We start from the raw sequence: 18,468 nt of genomic DNA, 5'->3' as shown, positions 1-18,468 counted from the left end.
CTGTAAGAAAAACAGATAAACTTCAGAGCATTCATTTCTTCTTCATCCCTTCTAAGAGTTTAGATACTGATATTGATTTTTCCTTTAATAAAATTGCTGCTTGCAGGAAGTCAGGAATGAAAATATAAGATTGCAAGTCTTTCAGCATAGGAATGCCAGGATTTAGTCTGTGAAGTGCTCCTATTTTCCCTTTCAACATTGTGAATGCAAACCAAAGATCATTGCCCAGAGAATCTGTGGCTGCCCCTGGATCCCTGGAAATGTCCAAGGCCAGGCTGGACATTGGGGCTTGGAGCAGCCTGGGATGGTGCAGGGGGTGGCACTGGATGGGCTTTTAGGTCCCTTCCAGCCCCAGACAAAATGACTGTAGAAAGAAAAGCAGGGAAACAGTTGATGAGAACTGCACAAAGGGAATGCTCAGGTATGAAGGGAAGGAGGGCATGCAGGACTTGGGCAGCTCTTCTGCACAGAAGTGCCTGTCGAGGTGCTGGGGGTGCTTTACTCTGGATCAGATCTGATCTGGAGCACACCAGAGAAGAGATGGACTTTAGGTTACCATCCTTTCAAAGGATTAAATACATTTGCTGAAGGCTTGTTCTCAACTAGGAACATTGACAGCAGCTGTGTGTTGAGAAAATGTTCAAATCTTCCTGGTCTTAACTTGAAAAACTAATAAATAGTTTCAATTACACAAATTTTGTTTTAGCAATCTCAAAAAAAGAAAAGTAATCTGAGCTTTATTTATGCTCATTATTTATAGAAAAACTCAACTCAGACTTTGGCTGCTTGCTCAGCATTCTGAAGGCCTTGCTTAAGGAGTTTGAGGAATCATAAGCTCTAAAATTTTGCACTGCCCTTGAGAGAAAGTCCTTTGTATTTGGTTATGAATGCTTAATATTATGAGGATGCAATTGCATAAATTGAAATAATAAGCAGCTCTCTGTGTGTCCCAGAGGAATGTGTTCTTTATTTTTCCCTTGGAACAGTGATAACTTCTTTGTTACCACCTCACAAAGTGAAGATACAGACAGATAAGCATGTGCTCTCACAATGTTTACCCATAAGTCTTCATGTTTTTATTGACATGGAAGGCTAGGAAAAGTATAAATTGCTGTAGAACTGGAAAAGTATTTTCAGTGAATATAACAGATGTTATCTTAGCATGAAACAGATGTAAAACTCACTAGTGTTTGTCTCATAAAGTATAGCATTTGGTTGAATACAGCTGGTGCCAGGATTACAAATTAATCATGTTTGAATGCATTTTTGCTAATTAGATCCCCCTCTGTGACTCCTCTCTCCCCCTTAATAAATTCCAAATGTTAGCATTCCCTTTTTTTTTTTCCTTTATGAGCATTTAAGAGTCAGCCACTTTTTGGTATTAGAAAACTTTCCAGTAGTGATGAATTTGAAAGTAGAGCTTGTTTAAAATCCAGCACTCTCAATTTGCTAAGTATGTGGCTTTTGGTATGATGATGATTTATATGTCACAGGGCACCTGGAGGGTTTAATTGTGAACTTAGATTAAATCACCTGTGGTTTTATCTATTGACTTTTCTCTGACCAGAACTAATATTGGTTTGTCAACAAGTGACTTCAATAAAATGTATGCTTTGAGATAAGAACCTGCACTGGGCAGCAGAGGAGAGAAGAACATGTGGGTTTTTTTCAAGCTTTATGTTAGCTCTGAAATAGAATTGATTCTTCTCCAGCATAAGAGTTGGGATTTTGTGAGAAAGTTGAAAGTCTTGGGGTTCTGTGCAAGGTTGCATTAACAAGATTGACATTCATAAAGTTATTTTTATAAATCACACAAGTTTTTTAGTGACTTGCATATACCACATACAGGGATTTCACTGGAGTTTCAAACCTCAGTATGAAATTTTTCTAACTAGCTAGAGACCTTTTCTAACTTACTGCTTAGGAGATGCATTTGCTGGGATGTTATTATACAAACTACTAAAAAGATCACTCATAATAGAACAATTCTGTATAAGACAATTGTTAGTTCTCATCAGATTGGTTGTTCATGCCATCTTTGTTTTAATGTGGTTGCCCAAAGCTGTGGATTTGTTAAATTTCATTAGGTCTTCACAACTAATGAGGAAACAAAAGGGAATGCATTTCAAAGCAAAGAGCTTTCAGATCTTACTAGACCTCATCTGCTGCAATATCAGCTAAGAAAAAGGCATAGTTTGAAATGTACCTGCATTGGAGTGTACCTAATAATAATTTAAATGATTTGAACATTTTTAATTAGAAATAAGAAGTTCACCTAGCCCTAAAGCCAAGTAGAGAGTCCCTTTTCCTTTCAGCTGTAGGTTAAGAATGAGAGTGGTGCCAGCTGGCTTCCTGCAAGAAGCAGTGTTGAACAAGTGGGCAGCAGCATCCCCTGCCAGCTGAAATATCCCTGACATCATGGTGCAGCCCCCTCATAGCACACTGAATTAATGGAGCCTTGAGCTGGCAAAGCCATGGAGCACAGTGGGATAACCACATCTGGGAGAAAAGGTTAAATGCACAAAGCAGGGATATGCAGCTTTACAGCCCAGCTGTGGGCCACTGTGCCAATCTTAGTTTGTCATATTACCAAAAAATAGTGAAATGCCCAAAGTATTTCCAAGCAGCATATCAGAATCACAAAGAGCTTGTACAATTCAAAGAGTCATTGACACCCCAGCTGTTTGCCTCTCACCCTAATTTGTCCATGTATCTTCACCTTTGGTTGAACTAAGTTGCTTAGGATGTGAAACCCGAGGACTGAAGCCTCTCTGGAGGCCAGTTTCTCTGGTGCTGCAGGAATTGGAGTTGAAGCAGCTTTGGATGATGGTGAAAAGCAAATGGAAAGTGAATTTCCTGTTGAACTTCACTTGCAGGAGGTCGAAAGAGAAATTTCATTCAGAACCGAGTGTGGACTTTATTATTCCTACTACAAACAGATGATTCAGGCTGCTTCCATTCAGCAAGGTATTGTAAACTGTAAAGTAAGTTTTGCAGCTGACTATTTGTAGGTTTGGTTGGGGTTTTTTTCCAAATATAATTGAGAACAAGGCACACCATAACTATGAAAGATAGTGTAACAATTGTACTGGAGACAGATTTATTCTGTTCCTATGCCAGGGAGCCACTAAGTTATGGACATAATAAATTTCCCAATGATGCATTGATTTCTGTGCCACACCTTCACATGCTGATGAAGGCAATCACTTTGAGGGACAGCTTTCATATCTGTTCAGGTTTCAGCTTGCTGGTTTATTCGGTTTATACAGTTTCTTACTTTCATTTTTATTCTTCTCTTGTTTAATTTGAGGTATGAACTATTTCTGGGAAGGGGCAATGTTTTTTGCTGTACTCCTGGACAGTAAATGACACAAGGAGCAGCTTCCAAGGAAATCATACACAGTGATGGGGCTTTCTCAGACAGTCTCATGTTTTCTAGATATTTAGCTGTTTCTCCTTAGCAATTTTGCTTATACTACACATTTTTCAATAATAACTTCACCTGTGGTTAAAGTAGTGCCAAGAACAATTCTCAGGATCCAGAATGTACCACAGATTCTATGCTGGGGATGGAAGTATAAAAAGAAATGTTTTATACACTACTAAATATAGTACTTGAATTAGGACTGTGAGTCACATTTGAAGCAGGGAAGCTGAAGACCTCAGAAGGTCATGTTGATTCAGAGGTAATATGTTCTGAATCGTTGACTCAAAGTTTGCAGTGTCTGATGAGAGATCCTAAAATACCTTTGAAAAAGTTATTCACTGTTCAAATGAAGATGGAGGGGGAAAATGACAATCTCCTATTTCAATTTCTCTTTATCATTAAGGTTTACATGGTTTAGTATATGACAATAAAACTGAATCTGTGAGGACAATTAACATACTTGAAAGAATGAATGTTTACCAGGAGGTGTTTCTCAGCATTCTGTATAGGATTCTTCCAATTCAGGTAGGCATTTATTTTGGCTTTAGATTGTAAGTGCATTATGAAGATTGCGCAGTGAATCATAGCTCCCCTTTGTAGATATTTTCTAATTAGAAATATTCCTGATACCTTTTTAATTTGTAAAAGCAAAACCTAATTCATACTAAGTATAATCCCCCCCTGTGAGTGTTTTAATGTCAACATCAGTATTCTTGTGTTTTACAGCAATACCTAGAGCCTGTTTATTTTTATATCTACACTTTGTTTGGACTTCAGGCAGTTTATGTCATTGCTCTGTATGTAACAAGCTGGCTTCTTAGTGGAACATGGCTTTCAGGGTTGTTGGCAGCTTGCTGGTATATTACAAACAGGTAAGTGAGATGAAACATTTAATCTTTCTAAAATTTTACCTAGTTTCAAAGGTAAGGCATTAAAGCTTTAACTGCATGATTCATTGGACAAAACATGAAACTATAAAACCTCTCTCCAGTTAGCCAGAAAATGGAAAGAATATTTAAAAAACAAAAAATAATTAGAAAATAATCAGAAATGAGCTGATGTATCAGACTGGGTTTTTAAAGGTTCTGGAAGTTTGAGTAGAAAATTTTGTCTTAAAGTGATCTCTGAAAGTGGACTACATCTTTCAGATGTGTCTGGAGCTCCAGGTGATGTACCCTGTCTTCTCCAGCCTAGGATCTGTCAGGTGTTAAAGACATCTGCATGAAAGCCCTTCAGGTGTCTCCTCACTGCCCCACACCTGCCTCCAGGCGTTCCTTTCACACCCTCAGCTCATCTGAAGTTCAGCTTCTCTCTCCCCTTATTCCCATAGCCACCTCCTGCACTAAGCCTCAGAGAAAAAACATGGTAATTGAGCTGTTCTAGTGCTTTATCACTTGAAGAGTTACCAGTTTGGAGATAAAAACCTAAGAACTGGCTTTATGCCAGAATTAAACTGCTGGCATGAAGCTAAGACTGGTGACATTGGCTGTTACCTGTAAATTACTCAAGAAATTAAAAGTACAGTCTTGGTTCTATCAGAAATGTTTGATATGTTAATGAGCAGCTCGAAAGGAATTCATCTGCAAGCACATTCACTACAGAATAATTACAGGTGTATGGAGGCAGGGTGTTTCTTTCTCCAAATATAAAAGGAATTAAAAGCCACATGCAATGTACAGTATTTCACACATTTCTTTCATAAGGTCATCTCTTCCATTTACAGAATATCTGGAGCAAATTTGTCCATCTTTCTAATAATTGGTGAGCAGTGAGAGCTTGTTTACTTTATGCAATATAATAAGTGCATAGAATGGATTTGGATAAAGACTTTCTGTCCAGATTAATTACATCTGAGGCTACTGAGTAATTCCATTCAGACACATTCTTCCTCCAGCTAAGCATGTTTCAGATTTGTTGCTTACTTGCTGCTTTAGCAAATATTTTCTCTACACTGGGAGAAAGAGAATTATTGTTTTAGCAAATATTTTCTCTACACCGGGAGAAAGAGAATTATTCTTTGTTTTTAACTTTTAAATCAGGTTTTGCAAATGACCGTTCTTTGGGGAATTCTTCCATCACATACTTCTTATGTTCAAAAGCTTCAAAAAATGACCCAAAGCTCATAAGCAATTAAACTGCCTTCATGCTAAAGTCATTGGGATCACAGTGAAAATTCTGTTTATATTTTTGTATGTGCATTTCCAAACCAAAAAATGAAGTAACATGACCTGTGGTGTGGAAATCCACAAGCTGGATTTTGTGAGTGCTTTTAGTTTGGGGTGTATTTGTCATTTCTGAATTACCCAAGCTGGGCTTCATAAGTAAGATGTAATCCATAGTATATGTTTTTAGTTAGTGAAGCTGAAGTACATCATTTGAGATGCAGAAACAATGGATAACTTGCAGAACCTTCGTAGTGATTTATTTTCAGAGCCAGGTGTGTTGAAGGAACTGGAGTGTAGAGCCTCCATTTTTATAAATAAGGAGTTAAAATAGCACAAAGATGCCTGTCATTGCAAGCTGTCTGTCACCAAGTGTTGGCTTGATTTTAAATTTGTGAAACTCTCTGTTTTGTACAGAGTAGATACTACAAGGGTAGAATTCACCATTCCTTTAAGGGAGAACTGGGCACTGCCATTCTTTGCTGTTCAGATAGCAGCCATCACATACCTACTCAGAGCTCATTTACAGCCTGCTCAAGAAGTGAGTATTTCTGACAAGTGTGACAAGTAAACTCACTAACAGAGAGCTGTCCTCATCTGCAAGAATTAAAGCAAAGGGGTGATACAGTTTCTTTGACCAACAGTTCTTAAGTTACCACTCCTCATTTTGATCAAGAAACTGCTCTTTATACCACAGTAAAACAGGTATTGCATTTTAATCTGGGGGCTGAAAATATCCAAGATCTTCCTGTTTTCTTGCAGATGGTATTACAGTGATAAAACACAGGCATAAGTCAAGAATTTGTAACTCTAATAAAATGTTTGTTATCCTCTAAGCTGTTATTGCAGTTAGAAAATTCAGTGTTTTAAAAGTGATTTAAAATAAAACCAGATTAAGGTGGGCTTTGGTTTGATTTGTTGGTTGTTGGGTTTTTTTTTCTTGATTTTTTTGTGTTTTAACCAAGAAAACTATAAAATAAAACTTTGTTCCCTCCTTGCAGAGGCTCACACTCATGGCTGTGTTCATAGCAACATTTCTCTTTAGCCTGACTTGGCAATTTAACCAGTTTATGATGCTGATACAAGCACTGGCATTGTTCATACTGGACTGCTTGGACATGCTTCCCACAGCAAAGGTAACTTTCTCTTTGGAAAGAACCTACTTTTGTAGCCAACAGTTTTAAAGGTGTTTTCCTCACCAGTGGCCTGGATGGCCAGGGTAATACAGATTGTGCTGTGTGCCTTGTGCTTTGAAGTAATCACAGTGCATAAACTCTGCAAGTCTAAAAGTGAATGAAGGAAACAACACCATTTCTGGTTTTTGTTCTCTTGAACCTAGTTCATGCCTATTTAATTTTTGCCTGCTTTTGTTTAGACACTATTTGACACTTCCAAACACCATCCTAACAGTTGATCTGATACCACAGCTTTAGCATGGCCTCTCAAAGTTGCCAGAAGAAAAAAGTACCACAGGGAATCTTTGTGCAAGCTGAATTCAAAGCAGTGTATGAATTTTGCCTCAAGCATTGTGCATCCTCCTTTGGGGCCAAGCTCTGTTCACAGGAGGAGGATGCAGAGCACCAGGTTGCTGGGGAGAAGCAGTTGTCTTCCTGCATTGACATTCACCACAGAATAACAGCATTGCCCCTGCTGTGTTGCTGAGATGGATAAGCCAGAAAATAAAACAAGTCTTCCTAAGAAGGTCAGGGATCATTGACAGTCAATCTTACAAAACAGAAATGTACTGTAGAAGATGAAAACACTTGTCTTTGACATTAACATAGCTGTGAAATTCTACTAAGATTATTTTAGGCATGGTGAAAGCTTGCACTGGTTGAAAAAGGTTCTATCTAACTTTAGGAAAGGAGGATGAAGAGTAATTCATGTAAATTCATTTTAAATTTGAAGCAGACTTGAACTTTACTGATTGTATTAATTTAACTGAAAATGAGTATGGGGCCTGCATATCAAGATAAATGTGGCTTACTTAAGTTTCTTAACTCTTTATTATATCAGCAGCTGCAAGCTAAAGTCAACATTGAATGTGACTGGTCAGCTACCTTAAAAGTCAACAAATTACCAGCTTCATGCTGAGTTATTCCAAAACACACTCACCACACCACTGTGTCTGTACTCATTTTCAAAAAAGCACTGCTTAGAACTGTTGGACTTTGTTGGGCTCTCTGATACTGATTTACACCACTGCTGTAACACAAGACTGAACTTGGGATCTTAGTGTGAGGTAAAATGTCTATTTTGGTGCCACTGTAGAAAATCAGCTGGGGTTTAGTGCTTACATTGAGCTGAACACTGATAATAGTTTAGCATAACCCAAAAGGGATTATTTGAACTATTACTGCAAAGTTTGAGAAGGTAGGTGATGTTTGTTTGCTGAACTGCACTGAGCCATAACTCTTCAGGCATAAAGACATCACAGAGGCTACAGAAACACTTCTTGGACTAAAGAAAATAAAACCATCTTCCAAATATTAAGTAATTAATATTTCCCTCACACTGCAGTTATAATAATCTATAATCAGCAGTTAATCTGCTTGATTATAGGATCAGGCTTCCTTAAGTATAAAATGGGCATAAAATATTAACCTAAGTAGTTCAGGACATAAATATAAAAAGGATACAGTAATGGCTTTAAATGTAATGATTCACTACAAGATGATACATTATTTGCAAAAATAATTGATGTTGAAATAAATTATAAAACATATTGAGAGAAAAGCACCTATGACTGTAAAGTTTTGTAGGCATAAAAATCTCATTATTGTTACAGGTTACATGGCTCTATATCATTCAGATTTCTGGGTTACTGCTGGTCTGTGTCCTACAGTTCTTCAATTCTATGATTCTTGGATCATTACTTATAAGTTTTAATGTTTCTGTCTTAATAGCGAGAACAATCCAGGTAGGTACCAAAATATTTCTGTAGTACTAAATAAAGATTATTTTAATATATGTGTGTGTGTGTGTGTGTGAATGAGTAATTTAGATGCATTAGAATTTTCATTTAGTAATATTAATTATAGGAATTACTATAGCATACAGCAACCCAAACATTGCCTGATCAAATAATGAATTCCATTACACTAACTGCAGCTTAACCAAGCACATCAGACATCATAATTTCATGATTGCTATTAACATTAATGATTGTGCGAGCTGCAGTTTGGATCCTGAAAAAAAAAATTGCATAAATGGACTTTATACCTGTTTCAGCAGGACTTGGCTTGAATTTATGGATCTGCCTCCAACAAAATAATCTGTAACAACTAGGACAGCTAGGCTCATGTCGAGTTCAGCTTCCTGAAATCCATTGTTTCTTTCAAAGATTAGGGTTTTTTAATGTAGTTACAGTCCTTTTTTTCCCTGATTCTGGCATTGGTGACAGCCTCTGACCCCATTAAGGCATTTACAGGGCCATTCCTATTGTCTGCACCTATTCCCAGTTACCTGTGAGCAGCTTACCTGGATCTGCAGCTTGTAACTGGAAAATTGCTCAAAATCCTATCAGCTGACAGAGCCAGAAGATCCCTTTGCCATGTTTAGTGAAGGTGTAATGAGTAGGTATTTCAAAAGGCACACAAGATTGTGGAAATTAGGGAATAAACTCTGTAAGTACAGTAGGGCTGCTGCCAAAGAAGGGCTGTTTGGTTGCTTCCAAAACTCTGCCACATCAAAGCTTTGATGACATTGTCCCTTCAGTTTTGTGCAAGAAGTACATCTTCATTCTGGGTACTTGGTTCTGTGTCTATTTTTGCTTAAATGACCCTAATGCAAAGTTGGTGCTGCTCAGGACTAGCAGATGAGCTGTTGCAAATAGCCTGTGATGCTTTGTTCCAAATACATTAAAATAAAAAAAGAACTGAAATACTAATATTTTCTTCTTTGTAGAAAAACCTAAAAAAGGGTGGCTTGCTTAATAGGCTTGGGAAACTTATCCTCCATGTTCTACTAGTCTTGTGCTTGACTCTCCTAATCAATAAATTCATTAAGGTAGGCAAATAATTTTTAATATCAAACATTACACATTGTATTATGTTAAAAAGCTATTTGTTAACCATCTACAGGAATACCATTAAACAAAAACTGCAGTGAGATTTTTCTGCATCTCAGAAACTGCATTTTAGAAATTAAAGATAGTTTTGCTCATCTTTGGTATATGGATTTGAAAAGTTCGTAAATTAACACCAAATAATTGGTGTTAACTTGGAGCTCACCTGTAATTTTATATCAGTTGTAGATCTATACTGTTGAGCATTTGCAACGTGTTTCACTGAATTTTCTTTTCAATGAATGCAGTTAAAACTGAATGCTTCTTTGATTGCAAAGCACCCATCTTAGTAAGCCTGTGTTGCTTTACAGTTTCATTTAAATGAAGAAAATGCTGTTTACTGTGCAACATTTTTGATATTTAAAATATAATTTCCTTTCTCTTCCCCCCTTTGCAGAAAATTCTTAATCTTGAGTCAGATGAGCATATATTCAAATTCCTGAAAGCAAAATTTGGATTTGGAGCAACAAGGTATGATTTAGCTGCAGTTTTGCTTTTTTGTTTGACTTCTTTAATTGAAGCCTTCAGGTTGTTCCTGTTTCAAATGTGTGCAATAAATCACAGTTTTACCTCATATTTATATTATACTTGCCCTAAGAATAATCTGCACAACTGTGACTTTATAATTTCTCCAGAAGAAAGGAAACTTTGATCCTTTTTGACATCAAGTTATGAAAAGCATGATGGACAAATATGATTTCTTTTTTTTCTAGAGATTTTGATGCTAACCTGTATCTTTGTGAAGAAGCCTTTGGTTTATTACCTTTAAATACTTTCTCAAGACTCTCCAGTACATTACTTTTTTACGTCTATGGATTTGTTCTCTTCCTTCTGACAGTAGCAGCTGTAATTGTTGCCTTTCGGAACCTCAGGTAAATACAGTTTTAAGAAAATTCACATTTTTATCAATTTTATTTTCTTCAGCTGGCTGAGGAATTGACAGGTGAACACAGCAGCAAATACAGGATTGCTTTGCACAGCTACTGAGGAGTGGGGTGTATGAGAGCCATCAGGCAGAATAAGTAACTTCCTGTTGAATCTAAAAATGTAACCAAAGGAACATCCTTCCCTACATTCACTCAAGCTCTTTGCTGCTGAAGTTTTGCAGTATGTACAGCATTGGTTGGGTTTTTTGGGATGTGGGAAAGCAGGGGAAGGATGTTTTTATATAAAACATTGTTAGTTTCTTTAGTTCTTCCCATGTTCCCTGTGCAAAGCACTCCAAATCACAGATTTGCCAGGTGTTACCCTCAAACTGCCCAGAAATGAGCTGGAATAGTCTGTGCTGAACTTTTGTGTGAAGGGGCAGGAGCTGTAACTGTGCATCACTGCACAACTGTGCATCCCAGAGCTTATCTTTGGGATTCTGAGGTATCTACAGAACACAGAAGAAAATCAGACAGAAATGTTAATCAAAAAAAAAACCAAAAGGTTCATTATGGAGCTCTCAGTTTTACTTGTACAACCTGGGCAAAAGGTAGAAGGAATCATATGAAACTTGATTGAGCAAAAATTCAAGGAGTGTCACCTGACTAGTGTCACTATCAGAGATTTTAGGGAAGACTGGATAAAAAGGAGAGAGAGCAAGAGAAAGGGAGAGTATCCAAGACAATTACATTACATTACAATAGTAATTGTCAAATGTCAGTCATCAGTAAATAATTTTGGTAGTATTCAACTAGCCTCTTTAAAAACTTACTGGATCAGTCAATTTTAAAAATAAAGATTCTGCAGCTCTTATTTTCTGCAACCCTAGATGTAATCCCAAACATGTCCCTAATTTTTAATGCATTCATCTCACTTATCCCCTGCTCTGAAGAAAATAGGAAAACCTCACAAACTGAAGCAGCTTTTTCTTTTCTTTTCTTTTTTTTTCTTTTTTTTTTTTTTTCTTTGAAGGGCCCTCCACAAGGCTAGACACCTCAAGCAATAACCACTCCCTTCAGGGCTCATTTTCCCTAACTCTGCTTCCAGTCTGTGGCTTTGGTAACATCAAGACAGACCAGCACAACCCCACAAATCACAGTTAAATTCTAAATTCTTCACTCATCAAAAGCTCTCTGAACATGGGAGTAGCTGCTTCCAACAAGAAACCAAGTTTGCCATGCTGTAAAGAATTTTATCTCATTCTAATCCAGCTCATTTAAACCCATTGCATTTCCAGAAATCTGCACATGGAAAGAAATACCTGATGCTGCATCAATTTGGTGGCCAGGCTAAATTGGATCATAGATACAATAGAAGTTTGTGGGCTCATAGATAGCAGTGGTTGTTGTTTCTGGCCCCAGAAAGATTCTGTGCTTTTTGAAATGCAGATGATTATGTGAAATATGTTACAGAACTTAATATAACACCTTTTTTTCTTCAATTAGTGGTTCAAATCAAGTCCATTTGAAGGACAAAATGGAAGAATACACAGTGACACTGAAGCCTGATGCTGCCTACAGCTTAGTTCACACAGTTCTTTTTGGATGTCTGGCATTAAGCACAATGAGGTATATTTTTTTTTATTCTAAGGGCTTGTTCAGATAATTGAGTATATTTTTATAAGAGTGTAAAATATGTTGACCACAAACTGATAGGATCATGAACATTCTTTCTCTCCCTGGTGTATTTCTACTTGTAGACTGAGGCATTTCCCAAAATTCTGCCAGAAAGAATGAAAGTTTGGGAACAGAGATGTTCTCAAGAGAGCATAGCACAGTGCAGTGTCAGTCCTGTACTCAGTTATTTCAGAGGCATGAAAGGCCAAGAAAACTGTGTTCAGATTTCTCTAGACATTAACTGCTCTCACAAGCAGCTTTGCAGAGCTCCCATGATCATGGAAAGCTTGTGTTCTTCCAGGATGAAGTACCTCTGGACATCCCACATGTGTGTGTTTGCATCCTTTGGCCTGTGCAGTACAGAGGTTTGGAAACTCATCCTGAAGTGTCTCCATCTCTACACATCCCAGAGGGTGAGCACTGTACTCAGCCTTTCATCCACTGCATCTGGACCAAGTGAAGGCTCAGGGCTGAGTATTGCTTGTAGTTCTCTCAAACCAGGTATCTCTGCTGGATGTTTGTATAAATTTAGGAAGTCAAATGGATTTTCTGGTGGTTTCTATATTAAACAATTCCATTGGAACACACTAGATGGCAATATAGATGTGGCTGTGAAAAACAGCCATAGTTTTTCTAAAAAAATCTCCATATTAAGAAATCATCAGCAGTCTGAGAAGACCTTTGCAGTCAATTATATTGAGTGACAGTGTTTTCCACCTTGTAAAATATAGATTTAAAGATATAAATCCATCTTTTGTGATGGGTCTTTAATAAGGGTTTTACTTGAAAATAAAATCAGAATATGGGCTTAAAATTTAATCTCTTAAATTCCACTACATGTTAAATATTTCAGATATCAATACATTAAAAATTATGTCTATTAAATGTATCATTGAAATAACCAATTTTTTTTTAATTTCTCATAGACACAGGTGATTAAGTATTCTATACCAATAATTACATTACTGTACATTTCATTTAAGGTAAGAAGTTTTTTTCTCAATGTTTTGGCATATTTTAGTTGCATGAAATTTTTCCCTTCTCCTAGAAGGGTTGTCTTATTAGTAACTACATACAAGAATTGTAACTGAATTTTAAAAATTAGGATAGCTGTGCCTATGAAATTGTCTGTGAAGGATCAGCTGAGCTAATTTGATCCAAAGTAGTTGTTCATAGATACAAATGTTTATCTGATTGCATGTGTAAGTAGCAGGTGTTATTTAAAGACATAATTTTATGGAGAATTGTCTCTTTTGGTTTTAACTAAGTTGTGGATAAAATGCAGATTGTCACATTGTGTCATGATTTATTGTAGGAGCAGAAATAATAGTAATCTCTACTGCTGTGCATCATCTCATCTGTTTTAAAGTACAGAATTATTAAATGGTCAAGTACCTGGTTTGTCTTCTATCTGTTCCAGAAACAGAATATTATTATTGTCAAACACTTAAATTTAAATGCATAAAACATACCTAAATCAATAACATGTGCAAGGTTATCAGTCTGTCATAGCAGTGAGATTTAGAACACTGATTTAATAGGCAAACCATTCTTTTAATCTGTAGTCACAAAGACAAAAAATTCAGAGTCTGCTTTGGTGGAGAAATTGTTTCTGCAATAACTAGTCTGAGATGAAAATACATCTGTTAAATAATTCCCTTCAGAAAAAGGCAAGATTAATTTCATTGTTACAGTTCAAAAGGCAGTAGTGAAGTAGTTAAGAAAGCTGCTAATAGAGTTCACTCCAGTACTGTGTTTCCCCCTCTAAAACTGAAACAAAAAGTAAAAAAATACTGGTTTCCACTTAAATTGTCCTATTGTTCTGTTAGAGGACTCTTTTTGTCCACTCATGTGATGGTTAGGAAGTCATTTGCTATTTTCATCATCTCTGAATATGACAGAAAAAATGTCATTTCTTCTGACATGGGGGATACCAGGAGCATGACATTCTGATAGTCTAATGTGACAGATCACTAGGAATAGTTTTCCTCCCACTCTTCATGAGCAGATGTAAAGTTCCTAAATTCTGTCAGATTCAATTCTGAAGTCAACAGAAAACACTGATTTCATGGGCTTTAGAGCAGTCATTAGTTGTGCTCAGTCTGCCTGAAAAGCATCATTTTCGTGTTTGTTCTAAATAGAGGAAATAATTTTTATTGACATTTAAAATACTATTTTTCAAATTTCTCAGTAGGAAGGAGAAATTTGTCACCTCTCAGTTGTTTTTTGCCCTGAGTCAGTTCTTGCAGTTGAGCTACCAGAGGAGTGGATCTCTCTGTGGGTCTTTTCTGCAAAGCTGAAAGAGTTGATGAGAAGCCTGAGGGAATCACAGAATATTCTGAGCTGGAAGGGACCCACAAGGCTCCTGTCCCAGGTGCCCTGGCAGTGGTCAGACAAGAATTCTTACAGAAATCCAGAAAGGACCCATTGCTTCTGTGAGAATGTGGTTTTATATTCTCTCTCTAACACCTTATAAACAGACAGTGGAAGGAGGGTTTTGGAACAGAGATTTACTTATCTTTCTCTTTTCCAGACAGGAATTTCTCTGTGGAGTTACTGACTGCTCAGACTGCAGGGGCAGTTTCTCTGTACCCCACAAAGTTAACTGGCCAGCAGGGCTGGTTCTCTTCAATTTGTAGGGGGCAGTTTGGTGTTTCATTATCTGTTACATTTGTCAGAAGAACTGTTCTTCAGTGCAGTTCCTCAAAATAGGACTGTTATGGGATTATTAACCTAATCCTGAATAAGCCAATGAAAGCCTCTTTTGAGGCATGTGGTTACTACAGCCCCAAATACATCACTTGAACAATAATTTATTGAGATGCAGATGCAGCTACAATGCTGGATTTCTTACAGATTTCAGGCACAGGCTGTTTTGAGACCTGTAAGACATCTGTATTCCTGTTTACATGTGATCTTCATTATTAAAGTGCAAACATCTCTCAGATAAAGTGAAAATGCTGAAGTATTTCCATGCCTACTTTAGCTGTGCTGCAGATAACACAACACATGCATAAAGCAGTACCAAGTAGTATTTATGTTTCACTTCTCTTACACTTTTTAGGTAGGTTTCACCTTTATCTGTATTTTGTAATTTAACTTCACAATAATGCTCATCAATTTGTGTTTGCATGTCAGTAATTTTGAATAAATTGTTGGTATTTAAGGTGAGTTCCTGAGCTCGAGCATTCTAATTCCAAGAATTGCCAAATAATCTTGATTTCTCTCTAAGAGTAAACACTCCATTCCTGTTACTTCTGCAGCTGCACTTTTATCTTCATCATGGCCAAGTCCTTTTGCTCCAAACATGGACATTTATCACAGCACATACTGCAACATATACCCATGATCTGAGCAGCCTTTGGCTGTACTGAACAGCTTCATTCAGGGCTAATTTAAGCCACTTGACAACTGCTTTCTTTTCCTGAAGACTTTGACCCCAGAGACAAGCACTGTTACAAGTTGGAAACCTCTTTCACATTTCCCTCTCTCTTCTGAGCAGTTTGTTACATCCCTTATGTGCCCCACCTGTTCTTTTTATCCTCTCCTGGTGTCAACAGACTTTTTCTCAATCTGACATACACTTGATTTATGAGACAAAGTTCTGTCAGTGTTATTGGTCCATATTTTCATATGCTTTACTTTTTATTTGTCATTCTCTTGTATTTGGGACTCCTGAAGTACCTTAGTTTTCTCTTGGCTCTACTAATCAAATGTAGTGCTACCTGGAAACTTTTCAATTCAGTAATAGCAAGCCCCATGACCAAAATTTTCTTCCAGTGGAAACTGCTTGTACTCACTCAAAACATGCAGAACTATGACTTAAAAAAACTTTACAGAGGGAATGCTATGGAATAGCCCCAGCAGTGAGCAGGGAGCTGTGCCACTGCTTCCCCAGGAGGTTACAGGGCGGGGTGCACTGACTGAAAAGCAAAGCAGAGCCCATTCCTTCTGTCTCCACCCTGAAGGACTCCAAGCTCTCAGAATGTGTAGCTATCCTGGGCACTTTAGTAATGAAGAGAGGCAGTTTTGATTCATGATGAGACTCCACAATCTCCTTTCACAACAGCTGAATTTACTAATCTCTGGGGGAGCTTCTGAAGAGCAGAAATACATCTGTTGTGCTGTTGTACTTCCCAAAGCTTCCCCACAGTTGTGATGGTGCCAGGAGTACTTGAACAAGTGTTTTAAGTAAGCAGGTACACTGGTGAGAATCTTAATTGGCCCAGTTTTACCTCCTGCCCCCAGGCCTGCCATGTAATTACAGTTTTGGTGATGGAATGTCTGTGTTTGCTAAGGGGCTCAGCAGCACCACATTCAAATTGCTTCTGAACTCTTGGATGAGCATTAAAATGGGATGATTAATGGCTTTTTAGATAATCAGGTGGGTTTTCTTAGACTTTCTCCTGTAGCATTTCAATTTTCAAACCAGCAGTCCTTCTTATCTAAAGAAAGCAGGTTTAGAGTAGGTTTTACCATAGCATCCTCTGTAGTAAAGACTGAGGCACAGCAATCTGTCATTAGCATTGTCATTATCTTCTTAATTGCTCCCTTCTGCCCTGAAATATTCACTGGCTTCAACAATAAACCCTTCAATAAATCATTGTTCCCTTAGCTTTTTGAGCAGGAGGGTTAAGCTTTTCAGAATCAGTTTCCATCCTTTTTTCTCGCCTCTGGATTTGATTTATGTATTCTTTGTCTATAGTAAATTTTTAAATGCTTTCCCCTGATGGCCTATTTGTTGTTGTCATTCAGTCACAGTTTTATTTTTGCCTTCAGTAGTTCTCTTTTAATTTAAACTTCTGAAATACCATTAATAGCATCTGCAGCACATCTAATAATCTTTACTTCTGACACAGATTTCCTATTAGCTTTACATTCCTTCCCAAACTTAGTGTTAATTCCTGGGACCATTCCTTGTCTTGTCATCATTGACAATGGGCAGTTCTGGTCCTGTTGGTCATCTGGCAGGAGCTGCAGATCTCCAACTCTGAAACTGTCTGTTCATCCTGCAATGACAGCCACCTCTCCTTCCTAGGAAGGGTAGATAGTTACTCTTGTGTCTTGGAATTTGCCCATGAGCTGGACAAGATTATTTGCCAGCTAAGAGATAGTAATACATTTCAGCATCCAAAACTTGTTTGGTTCGTTCTGTCTTCAGGTTGTTCTATTTTGTTTCCATTTTAGTTCTGGCCAGGAATAATGGATGAACTATCAGAGCTGAGAGAATTCTATGACCCAGACACTGTGGAGCTGATGAACTGGATTAAGTAAGAGGATTTTTTCTCTATTTCAGTTAAATGCTATTTGTGTAGATCTAATGTTCTTAGTTATAGTGTTCTCCTCATTTGTCCCAGCTCAGCAGTGAACTCTGGTGACCCATGAGGATAGTGAGGATGAGTGGGTTATCAGGAGGTTGCTGTGAGCAGCTGTGGAGAGCAGCTCCATGCTGGGGCTCAGTGTCACTGCTGTGTTCCATGTGCAACAGGGAACCTGCTGATCCCTTTGCTCCCACAAGGACACAGTTTTCCCAGCCAGAAGAGGTAAATTTGGAGGTGTCAAGCTTTTTTCATCATATTATAGCAACTTTACATTAATAGACCTCTGCAGTGCAATCATTTTATTCTCTAGCCCCCACCCAACCTACTGTCCTTCTCAAATCTGTAAATGTTAAAAAGCTTGGAAAATTTGTACTCTGCACTGTTTGTTTGACTTGAAAACAATCTAAGTTGTTTCTGCTTGTTAGAATTAATCCCAATATGTGTTCCAAACTGCAAACAAAATATTTTTAATTGAACTTGAACTTGTTACAGCTAAGCATAGGAGCAGTCTTTCAGGAGTGTGAGTTAATCATTCCAACCCCACCTCATCACTTTTGCTTTCTCACAGAGCATAGGAAAGTATTTTTTAGGTGGAAACAGTTTGGAATACTTCATGTAAGAGATGCTGAGAAAAAAGGCCAGGTAGGATGTTCTCTGGAGGGCTGTGAACTGAAGGGATATGTTGTCTATTAACATAGAGCAGCCACTAAAAACTTTCAGGTTTGGTTTCTGAACAGGGAGATTCCTGGGACTTGTATTTATTTGCAACTCCAGCAATGGTTTTTAAAAAAGAAAATTGGTTTCATGTTATAGAGGAAAACATTCTGAAAGTAAATCTGTAAAGATTGAACTGTTTGAAGTATTTCCTTGGAGTATTTCCTTCATATGCAGTGAACTTCAGTGAAACCAGTCACCCAGCCTCTTCCCCCATAGCAACATATTTACACTC

The 18,468-nt window shown here is 37.6% G+C and overlaps 1 protein-coding gene across 3 annotated transcripts in view; it reads left to right on the top strand.

Moving 5' to 3' along the window:
• DPY19L3 (dpy-19 like C-mannosyltransferase 3) overlaps nt 1-18,468 on the top strand; it is a 34,754-nt gene that overhangs the window by 6,389 nt on the left and 9,897 nt on the right. For all 3 annotated transcript variants that reach the window (XR_010784296.1, XR_010784297.1, XM_066557204.1), the window contains exons 4-16: nt 2,877-2,967; nt 3,831-3,952; nt 4,154-4,299; nt 6,007-6,130; nt 6,591-6,725; nt 8,378-8,509; nt 9,496-9,597; nt 10,053-10,126; nt 10,369-10,527; nt 12,028-12,150; nt 12,500-12,611; nt 13,125-13,181; nt 17,386-17,468. Coding sequence is in view for 1 of the 3 variants with exons in the window: in XM_066557204.1 (XP_066413301.1) it covers nt 2,877-2,967; nt 3,831-3,952; nt 4,154-4,299; nt 6,007-6,130; nt 6,591-6,725; nt 8,378-8,509; nt 9,496-9,597; nt 10,053-10,126; nt 10,369-10,527; nt 12,028-12,150; nt 12,500-12,611; nt 13,125-13,181; nt 17,386-17,468 (1,460 nt within the window). In the remaining 2 variants the exon portion in view is untranslated. The remainder of the gene's footprint in view (nt 1-2,876; nt 2,968-3,830; nt 3,953-4,153; nt 4,300-6,006; nt 6,131-6,590; nt 6,726-8,377; nt 8,510-9,495; nt 9,598-10,052; nt 10,127-10,368; nt 10,528-12,027; nt 12,151-12,499; nt 12,612-13,124; nt 13,182-17,385; nt 17,469-18,468) is intronic.

Source organism: Molothrus aeneus, chromosome 11, assembly GCF_037042795.1.
Source record: "Molothrus aeneus isolate 106 chromosome 11, BPBGC_Maene_1.0, whole genome shotgun sequence".
In the NCBI taxonomy this organism is placed as follows: Eukaryota; Metazoa; Chordata; class Aves; order Passeriformes; family Icteridae; genus Molothrus; species Molothrus aeneus.
The sequence above is the reverse complement of the archived record's forward strand: the minus strand, read 5'-3'. Positions and strand labels throughout refer to the sequence as shown.